Source organism: Rhinoderma darwinii, unplaced genomic scaffold, assembly GCF_050947455.1.
Source record: "Rhinoderma darwinii isolate aRhiDar2 unplaced genomic scaffold, aRhiDar2.hap1 Scaffold_597, whole genome shotgun sequence".
Taxonomy (NCBI): domain Eukaryota; kingdom Metazoa; phylum Chordata; class Amphibia; order Anura; family Rhinodermatidae; genus Rhinoderma; species Rhinoderma darwinii.
The window spans coordinates 75,761-86,711 of NW_027464151.1; the positions used below are offsets into that span (position 1 = coordinate 75,761).

Here is a 10,951-nt window from a genome sequence, read left to right on the forward strand (position 1 = left end):
CGCTGGCCCGGGACGCACGTGGAGATGGGGGATTCTCTGGGAGGAGAAGATATTAAAAGTTCAGGACCAGGTGAGGGCCTTTTATTTAAAAACCCATTCTGTCTGTGGAGAGGGCCATGTCTGTTCTAGGGTCCCGAACACCAAGTATTCCAGGAGTCTCTTGGGCCCAGAGAGAGATTCACAGCATGGCATCAGAACAGGAGGTTTCTGGAAGGACAGATGAGAAAACCCTTCTGTCTTGGTGGTTAAACAGAGGAATCTGTCCGTGCGAGTCCCGTGAAAAAAATCTGCAACCTCTTAGACAATAAGACAGTCCCTCGGAGTGCTCATATGGGGATCACTATTTTCAGGGCTATTGGTCAAGGGAAATGTCCCAACCTGAAGGGACTGTCTGCAGTTGGAAAGGCCTTATAACAGTCAGAACGGTGGATTCTGGGTCGCCATGTAAGAATCCTCTCAGACAACACAACCACAGTCTCCTATGACCATCGACAAGGAGGCACGAGATCATCCTCCCTAATGTCAGACGGTCCTTCACATAAAAAGAGCAGAGAACACCAGGGCTGAGATCTCAGATCTTTGGGGGGGGGGGTGCCAGAACTGGGCCTATTTGCCAACAGGAAGGTGAAAAGATTTTTTCTCTCCGTACCCTCTTGGGTTGGATGCTGTGTCATACAAATGGTCCCTAATTCTGGCTTACGCATTCCCTCCATTTTCCCTTATCCCGGCAGTTCTCAGGGAAGGGTGATGCTGATAGCCCCGTCTGGCGAGCGAGAACCTGGTTTTCATGGTGCAGAATTCTGGCCCTTGGGTCCTTCAATCCCAGACCTCATGTATTAGGAGCCAATCCTTCACCCACAATCCAGCCGTCTACCTCTAACAGCCTGGAACGTGCGTGGGATATCCTTACCAGTAGGGGATTGGTGGCCACCTGATTGAAGTTCAGGGAGCCAGTCACGTCTAGGATTTATACTAGAACCTGGAGCAAGTACATATCATTTTCCGGTATTAATCCTTTTAGATTTAGACCTCTCCCTACAATCCAGATTTTGGAATTTTTCCAAAAATGTCTAGAGAAGGGGTTATCTACTAGTACCTGAAGGTTCAGGTATCGGCTCTCAGCGCTCTATTAAGATGGACCATCCCTGGATTATGAGGTTCATTAAAGCTTCTTTCAACGCAGGCCTATTAGGATCTCCAAAGTGCCACCTTGGGACCTAAATTTAGTCTTGACTGCCCTCACTGGACCTCCTTTGAGATCTTCGAGTCGATTTCCATTCGAGGTTTGTCCGTTAAAAGCGTTCTATTAGTGGCTCTCACGTCAGCTTCAGGCGATGTCCGCGCCTTTCACTACGATCTCCGATGATAGATTTGTGTTTAGACCCGACCAAGCCTCGTCCTCTTAAGTTTCATGAGATCATTTTGCCTTTTTGTAGTAATCCCAAATCTCTGAGGGAGGTAGAATGCCACGGTCTAGATGTTAGAAGATGCAGTACTCCATATATTTTGTCTACATAAGATTGGAGAAAGACTAGCTCCCTATGTGTCCTTTATCAGGGCAAAAACAAGGGAGACCTTCTTCTAAGGACTCATTGGCCGGATGGATAAGACTTACTATCTCCTTAGCTCTGCTGGTACTCCACCTCCGGCAGGGTTGACCGCCGACTCCACCAGGGCAATTTCTACATCCTGGGCAGAAAAGTCCAATGCTTCTATTCAGTGGATCTGCGATGCTGCTATATGGTCTCCACCGTCTACTTTTTTAAACAGGCCTGGTTGTATATGGGATCTAACTCTGGTCCTTCCTTTAGTAGGAAGGCACAACCTGACCGCAGCTAAAATGTTACCTGTACAGTTATAGAAAACCTCAACATTTTTATTTCATCAAAAATATAAAAAAATTACGTGCAACTTTACTAATCGTCTTCACCATAAATCTCCCGTTTTATGTCTACAGCTCCTCTGCAGATCGACTACAAGCAAACCCTGTGTAGTCTGTCCCTGCAGTCAGGTGCCTCTTCTTGAGGAATTCAGACGACCGTAGTATATGTCCGTGTGATGCCGTTAAAACAACGCATGTATCCGTTCACACGACCGTAGTTTCAATGGACCGTGTGAAGAGTCCGTTGAGAAATAGAACATTTCCTATTTTCTTCCGTTTTCACGGATCGCTCAATAGAATAGAGAAGTGTAAGAGAGATCCGCGAAAACAGGTCCCGCACGGTTGCAACTCGGACGTGAAAAACGGCCGTTTTTCACATCTGAGTTTGCACACGTTCGTGTGAATCTGGCCTAAGAGGGAGTGGAGGAATACATGACTGCACGATCAGACTACACATGGTTTGTTTGTAGTCTGTAACCATGGTGACACATAGCTCCTTATAGGAGCTGTACACACCAAGTTGGAAGAGATCAATAATGAAGACTATTTGTAAAGTTACTCCATGTTTTATGTTCGATCCATGACCGCAAGAAAATGAAAAACCTTCTCCGTCAAGCTCTACACATCCTGCACAGGGCGTAGTTGGGATTTTGTCCGGTCCCTGTCACTTTTGTCGCAGTTTGTGAATACAGCCGATCAAACACAGGACAGTCCAATGAACGCTCACATTCTGCTCCTAGCGGGAGACTAATCAGGAAAGGGTCAGACCGGAGCCAGGACCATCATGGACGGGGGTGACGGGAATACCGGGTGGTTGTTGATGACCGTAAATGATTGTGATGGAGCCAAGTCCTTCTAGTACCAGACACGCAATGATTATTGTTACCTGGACTTCGTTCCATCGTATGTCACACTGTGTAGTAGGAAACATTCGCTCGGTTCTGTTATACGATGTATAGTATGAGATTCTCATGCCGCGGTACGTGTCTGGTATGTGCCGCAGCTCCTGGAGTACGCGGCAGGCACCCAGTGTTATCCGGCTGTCTCCAGCAAAACCGCACTAATACCGTACTGTATGGAGACCGCCAATGTGGGCCGTGAAGCGCCACCTCTCCCTCCCGTGCAGCAGAGTCGGGAGAAGAAAGTGTGTGTGTGTGTGTGTGTCGCGGCGCTGGCTTCACCGTACTGGGGGGTGTAGTGGCTTCACCGTAGTGGGGGGTGTGGTGGCTTCACCGTAGTGGGGGTGTAGAGGCTTCACCGTAATGGGGGTGTGGTGGCTTCACCGTACTGGGGGGTGTGGTGGCTTCACCGTAGTGGGGGTGTAGAGGCTTCACCGTAGTGGGGGTGTAGAGGCTTCACCGTAGTGGGGGTGTAGAGGCTTCACCGTACTGGGGGGTGTGGTGGCTTCACCGTAGTGGGGGTGTAGAGGCTTCACCGTAGTGGGGGTGTAGAGGCTTCACCGTACTGGGGGTGTAGAGGCTTCACCGTACTGGGGGTGTGGTGGCTTCACCGTACTGAGGGTGTGGTGGCTTCACCGTACTGGGGGTGTGGTGGCTTCACCGTACTGGGGGTGTGGTGGCTTCACCGTACTGGGGGTGTAGTGGCTTCACCGTACTGGGGGTGTAGTGGCTTCACCGTACTGGGGGTGTGGTGGCTTCACCGTACTGGGGGTGTGGTGGCTTCACCGTACTGGGGGTGTAGTGGCTTCACCGTACTGGGGGTGTAGTGGCTTCACCGTACTGGGGGTGTAGTGGCTTCACCGTACTGGGGGTGTAGAGGCTTCACCGTACTGGGGGTGTAGTGGCTTCACCGTAGTGGGGGTGTAGAGGCTTCACCGTACTGGGGGTGTGGTGGCTTCACCGTAGTGGGGGTGTAGAGGCTTCACCGTAGTGGGGGTGTAGAGGCTTCACCGTACTGGGGGTGTGGTGGCTTCACCGTACTGGGGGTGTGGTGGCTTCACCGTACTGGGGGTGTAGAGGCTTCACCGTAGTGGGGGTGTAGAGGCTTCACTGTACTGGGGGTGTGGTGGCTTCACTGTACTGGGGGTGTAGAGGCTTCACCACTGTACTGGGGGTGTGGTGGCTTCACCGTACTGGGGGTGTAGAGGCTTCACCGTAGTGGGGGTGTAGAGGCTTCACTGTACTGGGGGTGTAGAGGCTTCACCGTACTGGGGGGTGTGGTGGCTTCACCGTACTGGGGGTGTAGAGGCTTCACCGTACTGGGGGTGTAGAGGCTTCACCGTACTGGGGGTGTAGAGGCTTCACCGTACTGGGGGTGTAGAGGCTTCACCGTACTGGGGGTGTAGAGGCTTCACCGTAGTGGGGGTGTGGTGGCTTCACCGTAGTGGGGGTGTAGAGGCTTCACATATCCTCCCTCCCCCTCACATATCCTCCCTCCCCCTCCCCCATCCTCCCTCCCCCTCACATATCGGCCCACCCCTCACATATCGGCCCGCCCTCTCACATATCGGCCCGCCCCCTCACATATCGGCCCGTCCCTCACATATCGGCCCGTCCCCTCACATATCGGCCCGTCCCCTCACATATCGACCCGCCCCCTCACATATCCTCCCTCCCCCTCACATATCCTCCCTCCCCCTCACATATCGGCCCGCCCCCTCACATATCCACCCTCCCCCTCACATATCCGCCCTCCCCTCACATATCGGCCCGCCCCCTCACATATCCACCCTCCCCCTCACATATCGGCCCGCCCCCTCACATATCGACCCTCCCCCTCACATATCCGCCCTCCCCCTCACATATCCGCCCCCCCCTCACATATCGGCCCGCCCCCTCACATATCCACCCTCCCCCTCACATATCCGCCCTCCCCCTCACATATCCGCCCTCCCCCTCACATATCCGCCCTCCCCCTCACATATCCGTCCTCCTCCTCACCTCACATTTAGATATAAGTAACCTATGGGCTGACCACATCAAGTATGGCAGCCGGAGACGCTTAAGTAAGGATCACGTGACTTGGTAGCCCCTCCCTTTCCCGAACGCTACCGGAAGTATGTGCGCGTCTCTTTGTGTGTTCCGGACCCGGGAAATCTGAGTGAGTGACGGAGTCGGGGTGACTGGAGGCCGTGTATGGCTAGACCGGGGTGATGTGTGTGAGGGGAGGACGGGGCCGCTATGGCGGTGCGGATTTGGTGATGTCGGGGGCCTCATATAAAGAAGAGCCGCTGCCCAAAGCAACCTATCAGATCACGCGTTACATGTCCTGCTCTGCCCGAATAAGACGAGAGCTGGATTCTGATTGGTTATTGGGCATCGGCTGTGATTTCGGTCTGTACCTCTCCTTATACGTGACGCGGGAATTATTATTATATTATTATTATTCCTCGTCGTCGTGGACGGTGATCTATTCCGGTCGCGGCCCCTGTATCACGTGACACATCGGTGTAATATGATTTGTTTGGCTCCTCCCAGCGCCGTTCATTGTGACCGGGACTTGGGGCGGTTGCGCTGCCGGACGTGTCGCTTTATGTCGCCCGGTTAGTAAATAATAATAATCTTTATAAAGCGCCCACGTATTGGGCCGCACTTTACGCGTCACGATCCGCCGTTACATAGTCAATCAGGAGGGCTGATCACAAGAGCTTACAATCTATTCCAATAATAAAGTGTCAGCTAAGCGGTCATGTGACCTTCCCCGCGTCACATGACTCAGGCGGCGTGATTAACCCTTCAATAACACTAGCGGACAAAGTCTTGTACAATGCAGCCGCCCTGGAGTCTCTGATCACAGCTTAATGGAGGAGAGCTGCAGTGTAAAGCACAGGGGACAAAGTCCTGTACAATGCAGCCGCCCTGGAGTCTCTGATCACAGCTTAATGGAGGAGAGCTGCAGTGTAAAGCACAGGGGACAAAGCAGCAGCCTGTGATCAGTCAGAAGGTGGGTTTCATCCCCCATATATATATATATACACACAGGATGTAATTTATTCACTGACTGCTGGACGCCGGCTCTTAAGGTTTTGGTTGCGGTCGCGTTCCATGTGTAGAAAGTGAGAGATATTTATTTATTTATTGTTTCTGAACGGGTACTTGTATACAGCACCAAGTAGAGCTGCAGTGTAAAGCATGGAGGAGGGACAGAGCAGCCGCCCCTGATGAGACAGGAGGTGGTTTCAGGCTACCATGGAGCTGCAGTGTAAAGCATGGAGGAGGGATGGAGCAGCCTCCCCTGATGAGACAGGAGGTGGTTTCAGGCTACCATGGAGCTGCAGTGTAAAGCATGGAGGAGGGATGGAGCAGCCTCCCCTGATGAGACAGGAGGTGGTTTCAGGCTACCATGGAGCTGCAGTGTAAAGCATGGAGGAGGGATGGAGCAGCCTCCCCTGATGAGACAGGAGGTGGTTTCAGGCTACCATGGAGCTGCAGTGTCCCCGTCCTCCTATTGGCCCTCCACAGTCACATGTGCATTGCGCGGCCGCGGTTTCCGTGTTTTCTTGCGGCGCTGTGACCGCTCCTGATTGGCTGCCGCGTCACCTTCCTTCTTGTCTCTTGCAGCGTAACCTGCCGCCATGTTTGGTTCGTCCAGGGGAGGCGTCCGCGGGGGCCAGGACCAGTTCAACTGGGAAGATGTGAAGACGGATAAACAGCGGGAGAACTATCTCGGTAATGAGTGGGTGACGTGTCCGGGGTCCCCCCATAATCCACCCCCATCTCAGAGGAAACTCGAGCTCTGTCCATCCTGAGCCTCCTGGTTCATGAATAGAATGCGAGAGCCCCAGTGAGGACTGACATGGGCAGAGCGAGGCGGTGATTTCAGCAGTGCAGTGTATTGGGCTCTGTTCACACTAAAAACCGTCTGAAAATACGGAGTTCAAGGGAAAACGGCTCCTGATTTTCAGACCTTTTTTACGGCCGTTTTTGGAGCGGTTATTCCATGGAGTCAAGAAAAACGGCTCCAAAAACGGCTCAACAAGCACTTTTTCTCGGCTGTTTCTTTGCGCGGCTGTGTAAAAAAACGCCCCCTCAGAACAGAACGCCGGTTTTCCCATTGAAATCAATGGGTGGATGTTTGGTGGCGGTCCGAAAAACGGCCGAAAATAAGCCGTGTGAACATAGCCTTAGGGGGGTGTATAGTGTAGAAGGAGGGTCATTGTGTCTTGTGGGAGGGGCCACACATCTTGTGGGAGGGGCCGTGCATCTTTTGGTGGGTGGAGCTGTCATAATGGCGCCTGTCTGTCTCTCTGTGCAGGGAACTCGGTGATGGCGCCAGTCGGCCGCTGGCAGAAGGGGCGAGATCTGACCTGGTATAACAAGGAGAAGAGCTCCGGAGCGGCGCTGAGCCGGGAGCAGGAGATGGCGGCGGTGAAGCACGCGGAGGAGGAAGCCATGTTGGCCGCCCTGTGAGTCTCCTCTGTTGCGTACAGTTTTACGGCAGGATAATGGCGGGCTGACGCCATCTTTATCGAGGGCGGGGAGAATGGGACGTAAAGCAACACAGACCTCTGTCCTGGACTCCAGGCTGCACTGATACATTGTAGCAAGTCCTCAGCTGTGTGGGCAGCACTAGGTCAGGTTGAGTTTTCAGCCTCAATGTTTCCATTCTCCTACAGCAAGCAAAGATCTTGAAATGATTAGGAATTGAAACCCATTGTATTAGTCCAGGCTGCGGAGACGCGGGAGCGGTAACCCCCCCCCCCCCCGATACTCAGCGCTGCTCTTTATTCTCTTCCAGGGGTTACAAGACGGTGAAGCGCCAGCCCAAGGGTCTCAGCAAGGAGGTAAATATGTGACCCCCGGACAATTCTGAAATACTCTGCACCGCTGTGAGGTTACACTGTAGGTAGGAGATGATTTGGGGAGTCCCAGGGAACAAACATTCACTGCAGCAGAATATTCCACATCCCAGTAAGTGGCTGAGCTCCCCGAGCAAGGTGCGCCCCAGAGCAGGAGTGCTCGTTACAGTGGGTCTCCTCTGGATAATGGGCTCGAGGTCGTGTAAGGCGGGATTCACACGACCGGGTCGGGTCCGAGCCCGAGTGCCGGCCGGTAAAATCGGCCATTCTGCCCGGCCGGTTTGCATAAAGTTATGCATCCGTGCCGGGCCGGGCAGATCCGGACAGTGACATCAGCGGCAGCTCCTGAAGGGGAATCCCCATGTGTTCGGGGATTCCGCTTCAGGAGTTTCCCCTGATGTCACTGCCCAGATATGGACAGAGACATCAAGCGCTCTGTCCAGGAGCGGAATCCCCGAACACACGGGGATTCCGCTCCTTCAAGGAGCTTAAGTGCGGCTAGCACATAGCAGAGCGGGGAGATACCTCCCCCCCCCTCCCCGCTCTGCTATAGTGGCGTCGCTGCAGTAGTAGCAGCCGCAGCAGCTGCTGCTACTAGCGGCGCCATCTAAGGTGTCGCCGAGCCAGGGTGCTTTTAACAAGCAGGGGAAGGGAGCCAGCGCAGCGCTCCCTCCACCTGCTGTACACCCCGGCCCTGCAACAGTGTACAGCGATGCCATTCGTCAGAATGGCATCAACTCCTCCTCCTCACATGCACTCTGCGCTGTGAGGAGGAGGAGATAGAGCGCAAGCGCCGGGAAACCCGGCCATCACTCGGAACACATTCCGGTGATGGCCGTGTAATACCCGGCCCCATAGACTTCTATGGGAGCCGGGCGGCCGGGTGTCCGGGCAAAGATAGAGCATGTCCTATTTTTTGACGGCCGGATTTTCCGGCCGTCAAAAAATCGGTCGTGTGAATAGCCCCATTAGGGGTCTATCATTCCTAATGCAGCCGGGTGCCGGCCGATTTATGAACGGCCGGCACCCGGACGGGAAACCCTGCCGTGTGAATGAGGCCTAAAGTGTCCGCCGCTTTATGAAATGATTTGCCGCTTTTACTGGAGAGAAGTCCGGCTGAGGCTTTTATAATGGGGCGTGTTTCCGGTGTTGTTATAGTGACCGCAGACCCCTCGCTGAGCCCCCCCTGAGTGTGATGTGGGGGGGGGGGCAGCGCCCGTGTTCCTGTCTTCTTACCGCTTGTATTATTAGGAGTTTGCGGAGGCGTGTAAGCGGGAAGGATCGGAGCGGGACGAGCGTGGCGGCGTGGACCGGGTGCTGGGACTGGGGACCTCCAGGTAAGATGTGCAGCGGGGGTCCGAGGAAGACCCCAATAACTGCCTGATCATGTGACTTGTACATAGGTGTGTGTTCCTGGTGTATAACTGGTAATATCTGCTCAGATCTATTATACACATACATTACACACTATACACACAGACTATACACACAGACTATACACATACATTACACATACACACACACAGACTATACACACAGACTATACACACAGACTATACACACAGACTATACACACAGACTATACACACAGACTATACACACACAGACTATACACACACAGACTATACACACACAGACTATACACACACAGACTATACACACACAGACTATACACACACAGACTATACACACACAGACTATACACACAGACTATACACACAGACTATACACACAGACTATACACACAGACTATACACACAGACTATACACACAGACTATACACACAGACTATACACACAGACTATACACACAGACTATACACACAGACTATACACACAGACTATACACACACTGACTATACACACACAGACTATACACACACAGACTATACACACACAGACTATACACACACAGACTATACACACACAGACTATACACACACAGACTATACACACACAGACTATACACACACAGACTATACACACACAGACTATACACACACAGACTATACACACACAGACTATACACACACAGACTATACACACACACAGACTATACACACACACAGACTATACACACACACAGACTATACACACACACACTATACACACACACAGACTATACACACACACAGACTATACACACACACAGACTATACACACACACAGACTATACACACACACAGACTATACACACACACAGACTATACACACACACAGACTATACACACACACAGACTATACACACACACAGACTATACACACACACAGACTATACACACACAGACTATACACACACACAGACTATACACACACACAGACTATACACACACACAGACTATACACACACACAGACTATACACACACACAGACTATACACACACACAGACTATACACACACACAGACTATACACACACACAGACTATACACACACACAGACTATACACACACACAGACTATACACACACACAGACTATACACACACACAGACTATACACACACACAGACTATACACAGACTATACACAGACTACACACAGACTACACACACACAGACTACACACACACAGACTACACACACACAGACTACACACACACAGACTACACACACACAGACTACACACACACAGACTACACACACACAGACTACACACACACAGACTACACACACACAGACTACACACACACAGACTACACACACACAGACTACACACACACAGACTACACACACACAGACTACACACACACAGACTACACACACACAGACACTATACACACACAGACACTATACACACACAGACACTATACACACACACAGACACTATACACACACACACAGACACTATACACACACACACAGACACTATACACACACACACAGACACTATACACACACACACAGACACTATACACACACACACAGACACTATACACACACACACAGACACTATACACACACACACAGACACTATACACACACACACAGACACTATACACACACACACAGACACTATACACACACACACAGACACTATACACACACACACACACAGACACTATACACACACAGACACTATACACACACACAGACACTATACACACACACAGACACTATACACACACACAGACACTATACACACACACAGACACTATACACACACAGACACTATACACACACAGACACTATACACACACAGACACTATACACACACAGACACTATACACACACACAGACTATACACACACACAGACTATACACACACACAGACTATACACACACACAGACTATACACACACACAGACTATACACAC

General features: G+C 51.7%; 1 protein-coding gene across 3 annotated transcripts in view; it reads left to right on the top strand.

Moving 5' to 3' along the window:
- The first annotated feature begins 4,771 nt into the window (after positions 1 to 4,771).
- The window catches only part of CUNH1orf35 (chromosome unknown C1orf35 homolog), an 18,291-nt gene continuing 12,111 nt past the window's right edge, over positions 4,772 to 10,951 (top strand). The window contains exons 1-5 of one of the 3 annotated variants that reach the window (XM_075848976.1): positions 4,772 to 4,942; positions 6,403 to 6,510; positions 7,097 to 7,247; positions 7,580 to 7,625; positions 8,892 to 8,977. In XM_075848976.1, the coding sequence (XP_075705091.1) occupies positions 6,417 to 6,510; positions 7,097 to 7,247; positions 7,580 to 7,625; positions 8,892 to 8,977 (377 nt within the window). In that variant the 5' untranslated portion in view covers positions 4,772 to 4,942; positions 6,403 to 6,416. Of the gene's footprint in view, positions 4,943 to 4,970; positions 5,385 to 5,404; positions 5,786 to 6,402; positions 6,511 to 7,096; positions 7,248 to 7,579; positions 7,626 to 8,891; positions 8,978 to 10,951 lie in introns of those variants that run through there. The other 2 variants (XM_075848978.1, XM_075848977.1) reach the window with 2 other exon arrangements.